Raw genomic sequence first — 21,260 nt, 5'->3', positions numbered from 1 at the left:
GCTGCTCTGCCATGGAAACCCATTCATGAAGCTCCGGCTGCACAGTTTTAGTGTTTACATTAATGCCAGTGGGAGTTCTGGACTCTTCAACTATGAAATCAGCAGAGCGTTGGCGACTTTAACACACCATGTGCCTCAGCAGTCATAAACCACACAGTGTTTTTACATGGTCTTCTACTTTCTGGTGGTTGTTCCTAAACGCTTCCACTTTCTTCTAATATCACTTATAGTTGACTGTGGAATATCCAACAGGGAACAGTCTTGTTGCAAAGGTGGCATCCATCACAGTACCACACTTGAAGTCACTGAGCTTATATAAAGAGCTAAAATACTTTTGTCCATATAGTGTATATTGCCTCTTTTCAAATTTCCAATCTAATATAGACAAAAAATGTCTGAAAATGCAGTATTTTTTATCTATTGCTGGGAAAAAAACCCTGTATTTAATTTTCACTTGTATGGTTTTCAGGATTTTCTATACAACATAAATGCATGAGTAACATCCCACTCTTAAAGCTTTTGCTGACTGTTATATTTATGTACAGAGGCTGTTTTAGAGGGCAGGTCTTGAAATAATGACATTGTCTTCTTGTAGCTTGATGTTAGTGATATTAGAGTTATGTGACTGTGGCATGGTTTTTAATGTTAGATCGTCACTTCAGGTGAATATACCCAAAGTTTTGTTCAAAAGTGCTGTTCATTCAGTTTGGATTCTCCTTTAAGCGATCGACACTGTTCTAACATGAACTGGACGAATAAACACAGTTAGTAACACCTAATCTAGGGGGGATACTTGTATTATTGAATGCTGAAAGTGCAAACCTTGAAAACTTTCCTCCCTGTATAGGCAGATGAGCAATGACTGTGACTGCTCTTCCAGCTGCTGCACCTGGGGCTGTGGACCAGGATTAGCAGGGCGGAATGATTGCATTAACCCAGACAGAGATCACCCCAGCAGAGGGGGAAACTGGGATTTAGATAAATGGATTCAGCTCTGAAATTGATTTCCATGTCCACCCCCAACAGTTGCTTAATCTTAGCTATCTTGCAGTGAATCCAAAAGTCTTATCTTCCCTGATGGAGGAGCTGATTGATTGAAGATGCTGCTGCAGAGAGCCAGTGTTTACAAGTGTAATACAAGCACACCAAGACTAATGCATTGGTAATGGGCTGCAATAGGAGTGTCAGCAAAGGCAGTCAGTCTGCATGACTGGAAAACTTATGGATTAAAGTCATTTTGATTTGTTTATACATCCAACTGCTTTAAGGACACTAACTCTATTGCTGAACATTGCAAACAGCAGAAAACATATCACCACAGAGACTATTTAGTCGTTTTCCTTCACATTGACTTCAGCATTGTTTAACAATCCCTCCAGAACAAGAAGGACCCCATGAGCTTCTGGCCTTTGTGTAAGAGCCTTTGTGTTTGGAAAATAAAGAAAAATAAGCACAGAAAAGAAAAACAACAGAAGCACCCTGAAAACTAGTGGGATGCTTTGTGTGTCTGCTGTCTTTGGATAAACGATAATATAAGGATTTATACATGTAGTGCTTCCACACAAAAACAAATCTCCTGAAAATCTTCCAAAATATCAGGGTGACTTAACCTGACACGCCAGATGGATGTTTCACACATCCATCTGGTAAACCTCTCATAGACAGCGTTTCTTGGAAAGGGCCTTTAAAAAACAAAAAATCAGAGTGATAGGATGAACGTTCTGTCTGTCACATCTTGTCACACAATCAGAGCAACACAACACGTGACATAGCCGCTACCGAGGTGCGCCCCTATACCGAGGAGTAAACTTCATAGAGAACTGCATAATGAACCATGGCAACTGTAGGCATGTCAGTACAAGAATTTTATGGTTTTAAAAAGAAAACCCAACGCTGTTCTTAGTTCTTTTCTTAACAAAGAAATGTCAACTTCTGATAAAACTGGCGCTTTAGCAGCATCCGTGCTTTCTTCTGCCATAATTGCACCAGCCTCTTTTTGCTGCTTGCTTACGTCATGACTCCGCCGCGTCTGAAAGTACTGCCCCTTGACGCTGATTGGTCCTGTCACTTTCTAACCAGGCCTAAACGGTTCAGATGGGAGCATTGTAAGATGGATTTGCCAGTGAGAAACAGGGAAACGGGCATATCCATCTGCTTTGCAAGGTTAAGGGGGACTTGCATGCTTGAGATGCAATTTATTTTTCTAAATAATTTTAAATTCAATTAAAATTTAATAGGGAGAGGGGTTGATGTCTTTTTAAAATTCAAAGTGTGAGCTCCATGCAATAAATGAAACTGCCTTGCTAAAGTTAACAAGTTTACTTGTCGTCCAAATGATTCATGAGACGGACTTGTCTGTGTTTTTAGATTTTAATCAGAGTGGTGAATCCCACCCTGACTTAAAATAACATAGTAATATGGATATACACAACAATAACTAGCAGTGAGCTCAGGTTTCATTTACGTGCTGAATGCTGGCTGTCTACTTCAATCATACGTTAGAAACTTTACCTGTATTTTAGAAATCTGTTCTCTTTGCTGAACTCATTTTCCCTCAACTTTGGTTTAGCCACCGTGGCCTCGTCTTCCACCAAAGATTGCATAATGACAAGAGGAGCACTCACTTCTTCCCCATTTCACGCACAATCAACGGTTACCTGAGGAGTGAGTCGCTCTGAGACCAAAACGGTTCGGGGCTTTTATGAAAACATCCCATAAAGCCAACCCCTAGCTCCGCCGATGGCTCTCCTCAGTGCTGTGATAACTGTAATGTGTGAGCAGACAGTGCTGTAATGTGATGTAACTTCTCTCAGCTTTATCATTCTCATTACAAACTTGAATCAAACTTTCTTCAACAGCATACAATGTACTGCAAGCAATGTAAAGCCATTTTAAAGAATGTAGATGCCAAATAATAAAAAACAATGCTGGACTCATTTTTAGAAAGATTTTAATTAAAATTATGACATTATTTATACAATTATACATATATACAGTTATTACAATTTAGTGCAGAGAATTCAAAATTAAGTCAGTAGGAGCATTTGATATTTTGACATGTGTGATCAAGCCAGAGTGACACGTTGTCCAGGTGTAAACAGGACAGAGGGAGGAGATTTTCCATCTCCAGCAGCACCAAAGGCTTCATACCTTCAATACACAAAAAAGAAAGGTTACTTAAAACATACTATACATTATCCTTTTAAAAAGGTCAGTCAGATTCAACAGCTCTATCTAGAACAACAGACAATCTATAACTTCCTAGATGTTTTCCTTCATCTGACATTTGAAGGATGAGTCAGCAGCTCAATTTAGCTGTTTGGTCCTACTTCCCCATTCAGCTTTGACTTCCAGTGATTCACAAAAGGCAAAACGTCATCTGTCTTGATTTTTAAAAAGAGTCAACAATTTTAGTAATGATTCATATTCCACTGCTACAGTTTCTTGGCAACAGCTCTGAAACACCAATTTGTCAAATGTTATTCATTTCCTCCTGCAGCCGAGAGTCGAGAAGCTCAGTACAGGTGCATGTCAAAAAATAAAAGTAGCCTGTAAAAATTTGTTTTGTTTTAATCTTGATGATTATGGCTTACAGCCGAGGAAAATAAAAAATCCACTACCTCTAAATATTAAAATATTGTTGAAAAGTCCAATTTGCAAAGGTTTCCTGTGTCTTCATTCACCCATGCTGGTTCAGTCCACACAACCACAGACATGGGGAAGACTGCTGACTTGACAAATATCCATAAGACAATCATTGACACCCTATACAAGGAGGGTAAGCCACAGAAGGTCACTGCTGAAAGGTCAGGCTGTTCTCAGAGGCTGTATCAAAGCATATTCATGGAAAGTAGACCGAAGGGAAAAGTGTGGTAAGAAAAGGAGCACAAGCAACAAGGATGAGCTCAGCCTTAAGGAGACTGTCAAACAAAGCAGATTCAAGAACTTAGAGGAGCTTCACAAGGAGTGGACTGAGACTGGAGTCAGTAGATCAAGGGCCACCACACAGACGGGTCCAGAAAATGGACTACAAGTGTGTTCTTAGTGTCGAGCCACTCCTGAACAACAGGCGCCATCAGTGTCTCACCTGGGCTAAGGAGAAAAAGAACTGGAGGTTGTGGTCTCAGTGGTCCAAAGTCCTGAAAGTAAATTTTCATTTCATTTGTAAATCAAAGTCTAAGAGTCTGGAGGAAGACCAGAGAGGCCCAGAATCCTTCAGGTCTTAAAATCCAGTGTTTCCAGTTTCCACTGTCAGCAATGGTTTGGGATGCCAAGTCATGTGCTGCTGTTGGTCCACTGGTCTTTATTAAGTTCAGACTCAACGCTGTCAGCCGTCTACCAAGAGATTTTAGAGCCCTTGGTGCTTTCAACCGCTGAAAAGCTTTTGGAGATTCTGATTTTGTTTTCACCTGCCCACAGTGAAGCCAAAACTACCAAAAACTGGGTTAACGACCATAGTGTTTTGTGTTTGATTGGTCAGCCGACTGGTCTAAAGAACCCCACAGAGAATCTCTGGAGGAAGATGAGAGACACCAGACTCAACAAATCCAGATGAGCTGAAGGCTGCTATCAGATCAGCATAGGCTTCATAACACCCAGCAGGACCACAGACTGATTGGCTCCATGCCACGCCACATAGATGCAGGGATTCGTGAAAAAGGAGCTCTGACCATACTGAGTGCATAAATGAGCATAAGGTCAACATTTCTTTATTATAAATCCCTTTTTTGGACTGATGTTTTGTAATAATCTAATATTCTGAGCTAGTGGATTTTTACATTTTCAAGATGCACCTGTATATGCTTGATACATTTTCCAGCCAGTTGAATGACTCAAGCTCAAACTTCACCAAAGTACACTGACAGCTCTGACAGGATTTCTTTACTTCTTGCGGAGCAGACAGTTTTTGTTACAGAGGCTTTATTTTTCAGCATCAGCGTGATTTTTTTTTTTTTTCCTGACTGTTCCTGTGCTGGCCTCATACTTACAGTTTTTTGTATTTGATCCAGTCGGTTTTGCTGAGAGACGGTCTGGTTCCAGTCAGGGCAGAGTTCAGGTGAGCCTGACACAGCAGAAGGCCCGGCTGGCTCGAGGCTGAATGCATCCTGACACACTCCTCCTACACAGAACGAACAACAGTTATCTAGCTTCTGTAGTTCTGGTGTTGTGTTGTCATAAAAATGAATAGAAACTAAATAATTTAGACACTGCACAACAGGACAGATCTGAGGTTTTTATTTACATTATTTCTCCTGTAGTTGTTCTTGATGTTTTTAATTTCTTGCTGCAGACGCTCCAGTTGCTCCGGGCTGAGCTCTTCGTATCCGCTCTGGAGGGAAGACATGTAGGCAGGAGGAACAGAGCTGCCATGGTCACGAGTCCCTGGTCTAGCACAGTCATGGGTCATGGAATTTGGTCCAGAGATGCACTGATGTGGAAGAAGAGAGAAAACAGATTAAAAAAACTAGAACAAAAACTGTGTTTTTTTTTAAACTACTGAACTGCACCACTGCACAGGGAACAGCAGTTACAGAGAGGGTATTAATACACAGTAAAGTACATTTTTCCTACTTTGGAAAGTGCACACAAATACTGGGAAATGTAATACATTATTTTTCTGACAAGACAAGTAGAAAATAACTGTTTTGCATGAATTAAGTTGATCATCATTAACTGAAAAGACTCTAAAATTATGATTTACAATTTTTTTTATTAAAGAATATAACAATATAGGAAGTCTTGAACCTCTGGGATGATGTTGGGGTTTCATTAAGATTATGTTGGTGTTTCTTTTATTGAAGTTTTTTGTGGGGGCTTTTTGCCTTTATTAGATCCAACAGCTGAAGAGAGACAGGACAGTAAACTAGTGATGCATCAATGTTTCTAAATGTTTTTTTTTTCAGGGGACTTTAACACTCTTCTGTTAATTTGAACATGACTATTATGTCATATCATGTAGTCTGGTTTGTTTTTAAACAATGATGGAACAATTGGATGTGGTTGCAATTAGCTGAAAAACAGGGGGACATTTAGATTCTCTAGTTCCCTTTCTGAGCAGCCAGGCTATGTAGGTTCTGTCAGGAGTGTAGCCACAGGCCACAGCAGGACGTGTTGACCTGATGGTGTAGAAAGTTCCAAGATGCCAAGCCTCTTGGAACAAAAGGAAACGCTCGCCATATATGCCTCTGACTACTACCTCCCTGCAACTTTAACTGCACAGCAGTTAGTTTGAAAACTTTATCACACTTCAGCACACCGGATTAATCAGCTGCTGGCGTGATCCCCTCCCAAACTGCTACTTTATTTGAGGCTGTTAGCAAAACATTCGACCAAATAGAGTCTGATCCACTTTTCTGCATTGATACCTTATTAGATCTTGGTGCAAGGTCCACTGTATTGCTGAGGATGCAAAGCACAGCTTGACACACAACTGGCTGGTATGCACGCCACCGGAGACTGGTTCAGCCATGGGGGCTGCTGCATATCCAATCACATCAAATCTAATCAAGAGGTAGATTTTAAGGTTGGACGGGGTGTTATACCAGCATCTTGGAGTTAGGGATGGTAAATATATCGTTTTTAATGATATGATTGTATTTTTATAGAGGATTTTGGATTAAATACGACTATAACAATATAGTTTATGTTGAAGATTATTTGAAAACTAAGTAGTGATTCATTTCAGGCTAAAGAGGCTATGCTGCAGTTATTTTCAAAAAAGTATCTTTGTTAAAAAAGTTTAAATAAAAAGTTGTATTGTGGCTTTCTGTGGTTGAATTTGCCCCCTCTTAAGTTGTGAAAAATAGATTTATAATGTTGTTTAATAATAAAAATTATATTCAGTCTGTGGCCTAATAAAGGAAGTTAAAAGTCACACAAATAAAACAACTAAAAACAGTTTACGGAAAAACATCGGTATCACCATCTGCCTTGATTTTCACAATTGATGCATCACAAGTCAACTGGAGGAGTAAAGCTTCTGTTTATGAGCATCTGATTTACCAACTGAGCTGAATAGGTGTCCTAAGTGGGTGTTCCTTTATATTTTTACTGTTGTTGAAAATGATTAAAACTAAATGTAAATGAGTTTAACCAAAGACTTTCCATTATTTAGCTAGTTCTACTTACCAGTCCTGAAAATGGTGAATTCCCAGACTCTGACTCACAGGAACTTCCGAAGTAAAGCCTCCAAACATTGTCAAAATACTGTTCCCCTTCTGTTTGAAGCTCGCTGGACTCAAGAAGAACCATGGACTGATCAAGACCCACGCCTGGGGCATCCCCCTCCCCTACTGAGTCTTCAGAGCCACTGCTGTTGTGGTTTGGGAAGATCATGGAGGAAAGACTCATTTCGCTTTCTGAGCCGGAGTTCAGCTCCTTAAACAGCAGATAACCAACAGAGGACAGCTAGTGAATCACTTCAATATGTATCTGCAACCCAAAACAGCGTTACTTATTTTTCATTCTGCCTCTGGTAGAGCTTATCTTTAAACTGTGCATCATGTCTATACAGACCAAAATGATCAGGTTTTGTAGTAGAAACAACAAGAATAAATGGCTTTATCATTAACATAGAACTTCTCTGCCTTTCTGGTTCGTAAACAGCTCCTCAATGACTTCTCTTTAAAATACAGCAGGCTTACATGCAGTGAGCTAAAGCCCAGACTGTTATGAACGGCCTCCAGCTGGGCATTATAAAGTAGAGCCTTCAGGTCTGCCCCCGTGAACTGCTCTGTCACTGCTGCCAGCTGCTCCAGGTCCACATCAGCAGCTAGGTGGACACCATCACTCAGAGCCTTCAGGATCTCCACACGGGCCTCCTGGAAGAGTAGCATAAGAGGAATCCCTCTGTCAGTAATAATATTTAAAACTAAACATCTGTGTTTAATCATAACATTAGCTTAATTATGTTTCTTTGCACATTTCCACTCTGATAATTATGAACATGGGTATGTCTAGTGTCATTAGTGTGTAACAAAATGATAATTGGAAGCGGTTCTCTTCAAACAGACCAGGTCAGGAGGAGGGCAGTAGAGAGACTTGTCCAGTCGTCCAGGTCTAAGCAGAGCAGGGTCAATGAGATCCGGTCGGCTGGAGGCTGCAAGCACATACACGCCTGCAGATGAAAACATGAAAAATTCCTTTTAACTTCAATAGTTTCTGATTTCCCCACATTTGTCTAATGAGTATGAAACTGCATGATTTGCTTAGCTTAGCAAAAACGCTGAAATTAAGGGAGAAACGGTCAGCCTGTCTGTGCAAAAGTACAAAACTCTGACTATAGCTCACTATCACAGGCTTGCATTTGGAGGTTTTTAGCTTTAAAGCTGTTGAGAGGTTTTTTATTCATCCTACAGACACAGGAGCGGCATCAGTCTGATCATTCTTAAACTAAAATGTAAACAAATGCATTCATTATAAAAACATGGTCATGTCCTGATTAAATATAATATAGGTCACTTTCAACAAGTGGTCTGGTTCAGTTTGATGCCATATGCCTACCCCCTACAGTCCACCCACCAATGGAGGGTACACAGCAAAAACTAGAGTGTTGATTTTATCGTCAAAGTGTAATTCTAACTCTATTCTGAGTCAAATGGCCTTCAGTGTTGGAGTGATTTGACAGCGTTGATCCGTTCAGTGTTAATTCAACTCTGTAAAGAGTCAATTGGTCAAAGCCTGTCCTCTATTTATTTCAAATCTGATGGATTGAGTTTTCCCATCATGCTCCAGGGCAGAGTGTTTAGATGTATTTATATGTGTTTGAATTTATATAGATAATGCGTGTTGTACGGCCATCACTGCTGGGATTCCCTTTGCTTTCTGATGGATTATTGTTTTTGATGCTAAACACTTGTGCACCATGAGAGTAGTGGTCCACTATATTGGTCGCTTTCTGGCTGTAGTTGGGGATGGTCTATACTGTAGGCGGGAGTGCTAGCTTGTAACTCAGTGCATCTAGTCAGTGCAGGTAGCTCTGAGTCTGTCTCTTTGCACCATAATTGCCATAAGACACCTGACTCTGTATCAGGAATTAGATATGAAGTGGAAGTTTTTTTGTGAAGTGTTAGAAGTGCATCGCTTTGTGTGAACAATTACAGAAGTAAATACCAAAATTAACAATGAGAGTGATAGGGAATAACACAATATTGTGTTATAAGTACACTTGAATGTGTAAAATATAACACTATAATTAACACTATAATTAACACTATAAGAGTAACACTTTCCAAAGTGTTATTTTAACTGGGAATCCATGAGAAATACATAAACTCAGAAAAAGAGTCAAATTTAACACCATGTGAGTTAAATAAACACCGATGATTTTGCTGTGTACAGGTGTCTGTGGAAATGCAAACTATTTCAGGGTTTACTGTACCAAACTGTACTCGACCACTGGACCACCAGCGCAGCTTTACATACCAGTAGTTTACTGATGTATAACTTACCTTGCAGACCCTCCACCCCGTCCAGCTGGGTGAGGAGCTGGTTCACCACCCGGTCGGTTACACCTGTGCTGTCGTGGCCTCTCCTTGGAGCCAGGGAGTCGAACTCATCAAAGAACAGGATGCAAGGCTTGGCAGCTTGTGCCCTGTGGCAAACAGAGGAAAGTAAGTTTTCAATTACCATTAAAATCAAAATGTAAAGATCTGAAGTAGTCAGAAGAAAGTGAAAGAGAGTAAAATGTTGACAAACCTCTGAAAGACATCACGGACTCCCTGCTCACTCGCTCCGATGTACTTACTCAAAAGTTCAGGTCCCTACAGAGAGGTTAAACTCATGTCAGTAGGAAGACACAGCCCTGTATTTTGACTGTCAGTAAAAGCTTAGCTTACCTTGATGCTGATGAAGTTCATGCCGCTTTCTTTAGCCACAGCTCTGGCCAGCAGCGTCTTTCCTGTACCTGGAGCTCCATATAACAAAATCCCTGAGCGATGACGAATAGGAAGGTTGGCAAACAGGACGGGATACTGAAACACATCAAAGACTCAAAATTAATAAACATTTATAAAAATTTTTTTTACTTTCACTACATGAGAGATTTGCATCGATGAGTGTGAGCAAAATTCTCAGTTCTCCTGTGATTTATAAATGAAAAAAAATCATCATTCTGTAACACATTCTTTATCCTAGTATAATATAAATCACGGTTTAACATCACTTGACCAATCTGGTGCTATAATAAACACAACACTATATAGTAAGTACACCAAATTCTCCCCCTTTTCTCAAACAGTCTAATGTATCACAGGAGATGTAAATCATGTTTGTTCTTTCTGCCCAGAATTTCCAGAACCTTCCCAAGAGTCTAATCCAGCCCAGTCAACAGCAGCAGGATGGAAACAGGAGGTTCGGAGGCATTCAAAATATTGACAAAAAAAGTTTAAAATACAGAGATGCCGGCTATGCTTAATGGTAAAATTTTGGGTCTCTTGTACAGATTCTGGACCTAGGTTTGACCCCCATACTCGACCATTTACTGCATGCCACCGCCCTCATCCCTGTTCGTGACTCGGTCCACTCTCCTGTCCTCTCAAACACAGCTCCTGTGAGGATCATTTGAACTGTGTTGATTCTAGCGCCCTCTGTTGACCAAGCAGGATGATTCAGTCTCTTTCTCTTCCTGTACTCTGAAAAAAATCTAACTCTGCTTTATTTTTATGCCTATCTTGCAACTCTACAAGACATGAGAAATTTTAAATAAAAGTATCCTTTAAATACTGTAGCCTACAGTACAGCAGGGCCAGACATGTAAAATACTAGAAATTAAAAAAATCAATCTTCCCTCTGATGGTTTGGTTTATTTGTGCTGATCATAACGAGTAATAAATTATAATTTAACTGCTTTTTATATCCTCCTAAATACGGCAAGATCCTTAAAACAGGGCATATGCAGAAAATCAGACAATAAATGTAACATTTTTTTCAGACCTTGTACAAGATCCTTTCAGTATAAATATTATATGACCCAGTTGCATCTTTAATTTCTAACCAGCTACACTGGTGACACAGTTATGTGCATGTTTTGTGTAGATTTTAAGATGAAAATGACAACACAGTCGAGAAAATGCAGATAGTATTTGTTATTGTACTAAAAAAAAATTAAGCTTTTTTTGAGATGCTAGCTGTGCTAACGTTAACAGACCCTGTGCTAGTGTTACACTAGGCAAAAGCTTCACTACAAAGCTGCTTTGTATTTGCAAAATCCTGTGAAATGTTAACAAGTACTGGCCCCAGTCTCAGCTCCAATACCTTTTCCTCCAACTAAATTCACCTTTCATTTACATGCACGTATCACTAGATCACACAGTTAACTTGCTGGCCACGGACTAAAGCCACCCAGAAGGGGGGAAAATGGGGAAGAGCTTTCTGGGGCCCAGCCAAATTGGGGGGTCATAGAGGTCAGCAAAATTACCGTTAAGCAGTAATAATTTTATTTGTAACCTGAATAATAACCACTATTGTCAAAGAAGCAAAAACAATATCTGATTTATTTATACTGTAGTAAAAGAAAGCCTTTTAAAAATTGTAAACCTCTTTTCGTAAAACAGATCGATCTTTTTCTGGTATGTTTACAATGTGAAAGGGCACATTCACTAAAGCAGTTGTTCTCAACTGGTGGGCTGTGAAATGTCCATGCTGTCTTGGAAAAATGGAAGTAAAATAAGACGTGCATGCCTGACCTTCTGTAATGAGGTGTTTTTTGAACATGCTTGTTGTGTCCTGTCCCTTGTTTAATTATGTTGCTCCTATCTGCAGTCTAAAATGCAACATTTTCTGTAAAATAACTTCTAGCCAGTTGGAAATTTTAAAAAGTTAAGGTCATGACTTCAATTAAGATGTCTGTTGGTGGGTCCTTAGGCAAAGCAAGTTGAGAAATACTTGACTACAGCATTTGAAGAGAAATATCAGACTTTATAGATAAGCCATGATGTGGACAAATGTCAGGATGCCAGACATTAAAGTAGAAGGACCTGAAATAACTCCAAGGGGAACATAAATAATTGCTAAAGAGACAGAAAAGTGATAACTGGCAAAAATGTGTTAAAAGTGGCAAGATCTGGCAGACAAATGTGGTAAAAAATGGTTACAGAGTGGCAAAAGTGGGAAAAAAGAAGCAAAAATTGGCAACAATGGGTTACAGAGGCAAAAAGTGGCAAAAACGTCAAAAAAGTGAGACTGAAGTTGTGAAAAAGGTGTTAAAAGTAGTGGAAATAGGTCAAAGTGGCATGAATTGGCTAAAAGATGCCAAAATTGAAGAGGAGACATGGTAAATAATATATACAAATAATATATCAGAGCCAATTAATAGCTTGACACACTTTCAGCTCCAAACTGAGGTAACTGTTAGCCAGGACACTAGCAATAATGCTACGGGTCCAACACACATCCATCAATATTAAACCAAAACTGGGGAGGGCCCATTCACTGGGTTTTTCAGAGGCCCTGCCAATTCTATGGGCAGGCCTGCTCAGGACACAGCGGTGCTTTAAGGATGCATGGATGTTTCAGTGCATCCTTAAAGCCAGAAAATGTAAACACAAAAGCAGTAAAGATCTTATAGCCCTGCATTTAAGACTTCAATTCTTCCTTAATTTTTGCTAAACTTATTTATCAGCTGTTAATATTTTCTAAAAACCTGCAGACACAGTTAACATTAACAGTTTGCTGTATGATTAGTCACACTGACCTTAGCAGGTAGCAGAATGGTGTCCATCAGCTGCTGCCGCACCTCCTTCAGCCCTCCCACTCTCTCCAGCCCCACTCCACTTGGGACATGGAGGTCTGCACCCCACAGTGAGGGGGGTGTGAATCCTTTTAGAGCCTGGCTAAAATCCCTCATGGACAGACACACACCTTCAGAGACACAGAGCACAAAAAAAACACAATAAAGAAAAACTCAAATCAACTTTAAACAGCTTGCAGCTTTTCCATCCTTACCTCGGTCACTGTGTCCTCTTTGTACTGTGCTGGCATGGACAGCCCGCTCCAAAAGCAGTGCCAGGTCTTGGGGTGTGTATCCGTCTGTCTCCTTGGCAACAGTTGCCAGGTCTAGAGCCTGCAGAGTCTCCTCTGACAGGCTGTTTTTTCTGATTATAAGACGACGTAATATTTCTGCTCTCTGAACCTACAGAAAAAAACGCAACAGCTGTTATCTTGATTTTATGATTTAAATTTTTGTTAACTTTTCTGGCAGTAGACAAGTATAAAAACACATTGAAATAAATATAAATCTAACAAAAGACAGAAAGCATTACAGACATCGATTAGTTTAGCAGAAATAGGGTATAACAATGCAAAACTGTCAGAAATGAATGGTCAGTGTTGCATGTATGTGTTTACATAGCACATAAGATCAGAATCTTTCAGTATATGGCTCCTAAGAAAAGTCATTTGCAGGCTCAATCTTAGAGAGACCAGGGCATCTAGTCACCTTGGCAGAGTCTATCTAAAATAATTCAACTATTTACCTTTCATACTTAAGAAGTATGTTAGTGTTCATGTGTGTGTAACCACCTGGTTGGGGGGCTGAATGTTCACAAAGCCCTGTATGAAGTGGGACCCCTGCACCTCAGTCAGGGTGGGATGGAGGGAGTGCTCGCTCTGGCTGGTAACGATCAGACACACAAGGCTAGAATGAAGCACCACATCATCCACGACATCCCTCAGACCTGCAGCCACACATTCAGAGGATCAGCATCAGGCCTGTCTGAGCTCAAACGTGACTACAGACATATCAACACAGGTAAAAGAATCACGGTTTACTCTGGGCAATGTGCAGCTGCAGCAGCGCCTCAGGACCATGCTCGTGTTCTGGCGACGTTGGTGCCCCGGTGATGTGATCCAGGTCATCAAGTAAGACAACTGAAGGCTGCCTCCATTCCGCCTGCTCGAAAACATCCTTAAACATCTGTCTCACCGTCTCTGCCCTTTTTCCTGAAAAGAGAAATCACTGATTTTATGAGAAAAACTTTCAACTGTTAATATTTACTACATTTTCAAGGAAGACTTTTTTTACCCTGAAGTTTTTTGCAGTCCACCACCTCCACATGTGCATCCAAGACTGCTCTTGCCCTTCCACAGAGAGCTCGGGACAGAGTACTCTTTCCACTTCCCTGTGACAATACCACTTTAGTTAATAGGGGGTACTTAATGTTAAGTATGAAAATGCTAAAATAATTAGACAGTAGCTAGTACAGTAGTTCAGTGTAACTGTAGATATTTTATCCATGCTTTATAAAGGGTAGAAATAACTGTATTTTAACAGGCAACTCCGAGATCCTGTAAATTACATGAGACATGAGACAAGACATTTTTAGAAAAACTACTTGAATTCAAATTTAATGCCACCATAACCTTTTTGTAGGTTTTTTGTGTTTTATGCCCTTATTTCAGAGATAAGAGAGTGGATAGAGTCAAAACCTGGGGAGAAAGAGTGAGTGAGGAATGGTATGCAAGTGGCTCTCTTTGAATTTCTGGATGAACCTTCTCACTCCAGTTCTTGACTCTTGGAAACGCTGTGATAACTTTGTAGATCCTACTCTGGCTTTGTGAGCATCAACAATTCTTTTAATCAAGTCTAAACTGTTTTTTTTTTTTTTTTTTGCCATGATGCTTTCTCCAGTGACAGCTCAATGTAAATGTGAAGATAACCCTCAGTTTAACTTGATTTTACAGCTTTGAGCATTTCAAAGTTAAAGATCATTATACCTTGGTAGTTTTTCTTTTTTTGTGAAAAAATCTGTTTCTGTGTCCAAGGTAAAATAATTTTGGCATCCAAAATAAACTAGGATGTTAAGAGAATGCTGTTTTCCATTTCCAGTTTCCATGGGGGAGTTATAAATTTCGCCCCCCTCTGTATGATGGAATGGCATTTTTAATCCTATGCAAGACCAAGAAAAAAAATAAGGCTATAAAACAAAACAGAATAATTCCAAGGCAATTCCTAGACTTGTAGGGCCTCAATTTGGGAACAGAAAGACCCTTTGATTATCCTAAATTAATATTAAGGTTAAGTAAAGACATACCTTAGCACCAGAAATAAGCAGCGCTCCTCCTTTGAGTCCCCTTCCAGATGTGCCAAGCTCCCTTGAGAGTGGACTACCCAGAAGGCTGTGCAAGATGAACTCAAATCCGGTCCGGCTAAGCTCATCAATTCCACTGAGAACAGAAGGTAACATGAGGAAAGGCATGAATGCTTAAATGATTCTTATTTAAAATGAGTAATACACTCTTACCCCAGAATGCTGAGGGAGGGGAGCTCTGGTGTGACGACTTCAGCTGATTTTACAGCCGATGTAGCTACTTGCTCTCGATCTACCTGCAGGTAAAGCACAGTGGCCTTTAGAGTATTTCTTAAGCACTGCAGCATCATGAAAGCTATAAACATCTCTCTGATTCAGGATCTATGTAAATTAATGCTGATAAAGACACATGAAGTGATCTCCATTGAACATGCATGCTTGTACCTGTATATCTTGCTTCTGGAGAACAGTGGGTGATAGTAAAAACAGCTGGTCTGGAGGGTCGTTTTCTGCTTCTGGTCTCAGCACAGTTAGTGCAAACTCTAATTTTACTGTAGACAAGAAGAAGGAGGCACAACCAAGTCTTTTAGTAAGAGCATTGTGTGTTTTTTGAACCATTAAGACTTTAATTAATCACCATCATTTCCATGTAGGAGGACATTGCCAGAGCGTGCAGTCAGGCAGGCTAAAGGTTCATGACTCTGAGTGTGCAGCCAACTGAGGAAAGCCGTCTGGATCTCCTCATCATCCTCCTCGGGCTGAAAAAAAAAAGTTACACTAGCTTAGAGAGAAGAGGCAGTTTAAAGCGCAAGCAGCTTGGAATTTAAGTCGTTTGATGACACAACAAGTGGCAAAAATATCCCTCAATGAAACACTGGAAGCTCATTATCAATGCTTCAAAACTCACCAGAGGAAAAAGAGACTGGAGGCGAATGGAGAACGCAACTTTGATGGTTGATTTGACAGGTTTTATTCTCACTGTTGAATGTGGGATGACATTTAACCTGATGGCCAAGGGCTGTGGGATCTAGTAAATAATATGTTGCGTATCAGACACAACAAAGTATTAAAAGCAGCATGCAAAAGACAGCAAAACATAGTCAGTTTAACGTTGTATGGAAAAATAAACAGCATACTCACCCATACTCGTCCCTGATGGATCTCTCCCTTGTTGAGACTTCTTTTCCAGCCTGTTAGCTTCTGGATATCATGGCAAACTGCCCTCACAACCGTGACCTCCTCCTCTTCTTTCGGCTCCTCTCCTTTGTCTACAGCCGCTTTAGTTCCTCCTGCATTTTTCTTTGTCTCCATTGCCTGCTTGGCTCTGATCCTTGACTCTTTAGGGGAGGGAACTCTAGTGATTAGGCAGTAGGTGATAGGAGATGGACCTCCTAGTAACCCCTCTTCCAAGCTTGGACTCCAAGGAAATAAATGAATAACACTGGTTGCTACCTGGCTAATTGTGCAGAGAGAGTCTGGAGGTGAAGCACAAACTCTATACACAGAGTCAGTGAGGAGGGGAGGGAGCTCCGGTACAGGCGGGAGCTCTTTCACTGGATCATAAGCCCCCTTTATCATGTAACGTAGCAGGCTCTTCACATCAGCAATGCCACCCCACTGGTGGTTCTGAGGGACAGGGGAGATGCTGTCTACAGATGGTCTTGATGGGGGGCATTGATCTGAATTTGGCTGCTTCTTTCTGGCTTTTACTGGAGAGCCACTGAGGTTGTCCGTTTCAATGCGGCTCTTCGGGGAGACGACAAGTTCTGTGAACTGCTCCAAGCGGCCGTAGGGGACAGGTGGTGAAAGCGATCCTGTAAAGAATTAGAAACAAAACATAATAATATAATAACCAAATTTATTACTGAGTGAAACATCTAAATTAAATCTTCAGAAATCAATCTCAAAGATCACAAACTACACAGGCAAGTTTGGCATATTCCACCTTGAATTTTACTACTTATCAGTCTGTTTGAAACAAACAAAAGAGATGTATGAATTTCTGTATTATCGCTGACCAATTCTGATATAGATTGGTGTGTGGCTGTCCACCCAAACAGGAAACACAGCATCTTGGAAAACCACTCGGATCTGATCCAGCAGCTGCTGCTCCAGTGCGGCACTGTGGAGCTCCTGGGGGTGTGAGTCACAGGAAACAAAGGATTTCACAAAGCACATTTAAACTTTTGCACTTTTTAATTTCATCAGAGTACACTCCTACACAAGTCTCTAAACTTTTAATGATTTATAATATTATACAAAACAGTCTTTCCATTCTATGAAATTGCTATTGGTCACAATGCTCCTCTAACACTCACCAAGATTTCCCAGTCATCAGACGACAGAGGCTCCACAAACACCTGATGCACTGAGGACACCTGGTGACATGGTCTCAGGAAACCCTGAGTTAATCAACACAGCAAGTCAGTCAATGAAAACACTTTCAAGTACAATGATGTGTTAGATGAGGGATTATTCAAGTCCAAAACTCAGATTGATTTAAAACCTGCTCTCCATCTTTCAGACCCAGCTTTTCCCCCAGTTGTCTACACAGCTCCACTTTATGACTGTCCAGGTTCGAGGTGGTTCGGTTTTGAGTCCAACTGAGGAATATGGGACATCCATGGCCCCAGGATAGCTCCAAAGCTTGGTTCTGAGAAAAGGCACACAAAATGCAGTTTACTGTTATGTGTTGTTTTGGTTGCTCTGCTGACTTTTTTTCCAGTTAAAGTCTGTATTAAAGTTGCCCTCTTGTGTGCCAAAGAGATCTAACAATTCTCCTCATTTGATTTAATTAATCGAATCCTAACAATAATGATACAGACACCATGAGTCCTAACGGGTGCTTGAAGTAAAGTCTCCTGAGGGTGCTGTTTGCCTGATACTGGGCATTTTCAAAGCAACGATAAAAGAAGGAGGTGACCTGAGTACAGATACATCTGAGATAGAAAAGATGATATGCATCGCCTTACATATGTTTAGTATTATACATCCATCATTAGAGTCTCTTTTAGATCAACAGACTGATAGATGTACTTTATTGATCCCAAACTAGGTAACTGTGGTATTACAGCAGAAAGTTATCACACAGGTTAAACAGCAGAATCATAAATACACAGTAAATAAACACAAAAAAATATGTAGAAAAAGTACAAACTAGGGGTGGCAAAAGTACAACTGCATGGAAAAAAATGATGAAAAAACAACAATTTAGCTGAAGCTCCATCAGTATGATAAACAACACAGAGCAACACAATAGCAGCAGGAAAACAGGAAGTGGTTCCATACACCCACTGTGTCAGTGGGTGCCAGGCTTAAGTGCTGATTGGCTGGACACCTAGCCAATCAGACTGTGTTGTATGCAGGACATTTTGTGAGACTAGGGGGAGTGGAAATAAAGCCAGAGGGGAAGGTACACCATGTAGTGCAGCTAAAGTGTGCACTTTTTGATTAAAGAGACATTTCGGGATTTTTGAAGTTGGGTTTTATGAGGTATTGGTTAGTGTCATTAGCCTCCAGTGATTTCTGTGAAAGTTGCTCATCTTGTTATTATGAGCTCAGAGAGATCTGGAGCATAGTGGCTGTAGTCCACGTGGTTTAACAAGTCTTTTTGAAAAAGAAGCCAAGAAAATATGTTGGATCGCCTGTACGCTGTGTCAAAAATGTACAAAGTGATTCATTTCTCCCCAAAAATCCCTCTGTGTCAGCCACTAATTTACGATGCAGCTTTCGCCATTTTGTCTCCTTCCACGCACAGAGGAACTTCATTTGAAAGTTTTGAGCAAGAGAGATCCCGAGTTACCGGTCAGTGTAGGTGTGGACCTACGAACCCATGCTTAGGATCTCTCCTGCTCAAAACTTCCAAATGAAGTTTCTCTGCTCTCTCTTTCAGCCCGCTGATTCTCCATCTGTACAAGTTCTTCTTTGGTATACTCTGGTTCAGCTAAAATGCTGATACTGATAATCAACCAAATGCAAATATCGGCCTCAATGATTGGCCTACCCATGGTACAAATATGTAAATACAGCGAGTTATACACTAGGTCTATTACTGTGTAATCTAGAATGTATAAGTACTTTTATTAAGATTCTAACAACTGCAGTAAAATAGGACAAAATATCATGCACAGGCTGATGACAATGTTTCTTGATTTACCCAAGGTCTATTCTAAAATGTAAAGTGTTGTCTCCACCAAGTGAAACTTCTTCGTAACTGCTACAAAAATGGTCATATCAAAATGGAATATCAGTTTAAAACTGGTGATCCTACTAGTGGTGTATTTAATGTAAAACATAATAACCCAATCCACCTGTGGTAAATTAAATTGATTGGACATGATTTGGAAAGGCACACACCTCTCTATAGAAGGCCTCATAGATAACAATGCATATCAGAGCAAAAACCACATCCTGAGATTAAAGGAACTGCCCACAGAGCTCAGAGGCAGGATTTTTGATAGGCACAGATCTGGGGAAGGCTAGAAAAATATCTTCTGCTGCTCTGAAGGTTCCCAAGAGCACAGCAGCCACCACAATTCCCAAATGGAAGGAGTTTGGCACTACCAGGACTCTACAAAGAGCTGGTCCACCAACCAAACTGAGCAATTGAGAGAGAAGGGTCTTAGTAAGAGAGGTGACCAAGCACCCAGAGGTCACTCTGACTGAGCTCCAGAGATCCTGTGTGGAGATGCGACAAAGCTCCAGGACAGCCACTGCTGCAGCCCCCCACTGATCTGGGCTTTATGACAGCGTGGCTGGACAGAAGTCTCTCCTCAGTGCAAAACACATGAAAGAGTGGAGTTTGCTAAAAGCAGCAGTGTTTTTCAGCAGCAGGGACTGAGAGACTGGTCGGGGTTGAATGAAAGCTGAATGGAGCAAAGTATAAGATAGCCTCAATGAATACCTGCTCAGGACCTCAGACTGGGCTGAAGGTTCACCTTCTAGCATGACGATGACCCTAAGCACACAGCCAAGACAGCACAGGAGTGGCTTAGGGACAGTTCTGTGAATGTCCTAGAGTAGCCCAGCCAGAGTCCCCATCCAACCTGCCTGAGCTTGAGAGGATTTACCAAGAAGAAAGGAGGACAATCCCCCACCTCAGGTGTGCAAAACTTGTGTCATATTCAAAAAGACAAGAGGCTGTAATTTCTGCAGAAGATGCTTCAACTAAGTACTGAGTCAAGGGTCTGAATATCTATGTCAATGTGATATGCAAGTTTTTAAATGCACAAAGTCTACAATTCTGGTTTCACTTTGTCATTGTGTAGATTAATGACAGAAAAAAAAGGTTTGTTTTCCCGACTATAGCATCAGACTGCAACATAACAACACTGATAAAAGTGAAGGGGGTCTCTTTCTGAATGACTTGTATGTAATCAGTCAGCTCGGTGTTAAAATCCCTGATGTCTCACTGTCAAAGTTTAAAGATGTGTCAATACAATATCATGCTGGTGAGGTCGTTGTCATGATAGTAAGTTAGATTAATAACAACAGGGGGTCACTTTGATTGAAAATTTAATTTTTAATGTCAGTTATTAGAAACTGACAACTCTTAAAATGCCAGGAACGTAGCAGCCATTAAGGATTACCGACATTTTTAAAGCTGTTCCACTAAAGTAAAGTTCTGATAATATGAGCTTACTCTGGCACTCGTATAGCTAGCTAAGCTAACTTACCTCGTTCAGAGAGAGGTGTGTTATCAGCCTCGATGGGAGGTGAAGGAAGCAGTTCTTCGTGTTGTTAAAAACAACAGTGACGTGCTGAATGCCCTGGTTATTAAACATCATTGAGCGGACGTGCACTGTATTTGCAAAGCAGGTTGCTCTGCTAGCATAAAACGTGCCATAAACTCATTGCCGATCGATGCACTCTGTGTGTATTCGCTTAGACCAAAGCTGTCGATACTGAGAGTGCATTTTTTCAAAATAAGATATCTCTGTGACCGTGGATGGGATCCACAGACGCAGTGAAGGGATTTCTTAAAAATGAACTTTATTAAACATTTAAATGCAAAACAATCTGAAGTTAACAATATTAACAATATAAAAAAGATTAAGTGTTCGCATGCAATGACAAAGAATGATTAAATAATTAAATACACAACTTGAAAAAAGGATGGTAGAAATAGATAAATGAATAAAAAATGGACAAAAATAGATAAATAAATAAACAAATGAATAAATGAATAAACGAATGAATGAATAAATATATAAATAAAACTACTCAGACTTAGTT

General features: G+C 40.4%; 1 protein-coding gene across 1 annotated transcript; it reads right to left on the bottom strand.

Moving 5' to 3' along the window:
* Positions 1-2,982: 2,982 nt before the first annotated feature.
* On the bottom strand, positions 2,983-20,894 carry pex1 (peroxisomal biogenesis factor 1). The gene is made up of 24 exons (XM_041810014.1): positions 20,702-20,894; positions 17,533-17,679; positions 17,345-17,428; positions 17,045-17,159; positions 16,167-16,840; positions 15,934-16,053; positions 15,664-15,784; positions 15,471-15,577; positions 15,240-15,322; positions 15,030-15,162; positions 14,021-14,117; positions 13,768-13,938; positions 13,519-13,673; positions 12,943-13,129; positions 12,692-12,858; positions 9,837-9,971; positions 9,697-9,761; positions 9,450-9,592; positions 8,013-8,116; positions 7,644-7,820; positions 7,129-7,377; positions 5,243-5,428; positions 4,989-5,119; positions 2,983-3,150 (listed from the first exon to the last, which is right to left on the bottom strand). The coding sequence occupies exons 1-24, from the start codon at positions 20,810-20,812 to the stop codon at positions 3,066-3,068; spliced, it is 3,747 nt and encodes a 1,248-aa protein (XP_041665948.1). The 5' UTR covers positions 20,813-20,894; the 3' UTR covers positions 2,983-3,065.
* Positions 20,895-21,260: the final 366 nt, after the last annotated feature.

This window comes from Cheilinus undulatus, linkage group 16 (assembly GCF_018320785.1).
Source record: "Cheilinus undulatus linkage group 16, ASM1832078v1, whole genome shotgun sequence".
Classification (NCBI taxonomy): domain Eukaryota; kingdom Metazoa; phylum Chordata; class Actinopteri; order Labriformes; family Labridae; genus Cheilinus; species Cheilinus undulatus.
This window is presented reverse-complemented; position numbering and strand designations above follow the sequence as displayed.

What these genes read in the sequence shown, in the direction of transcription:
- pex1 (XM_041810014.1), bottom strand. Translation starts at nt 20,812, where the DNA reads ATGATGTTTAATAACCAGGGCATTCAGCACGTCACTGTTGTTTTTAAC. An exon ending in TCCAGTCTCTTTTTCCTCTG is followed by an intron (nt 15,785 to 15,933) that starts GTGAGTTTTGAA and finishes TTTTTTTTTCAG; the next exon opens with CCCGAGGAGGATGATGAGGA. An exon ending in ATTCACCATTTTCAGGACTG is followed by an intron (nt 5,429 to 7,128) that starts GTAAGTAGAACT and finishes CTTCCACATCAG; the next exon opens with TGCATCTCTGGACCAAATTC.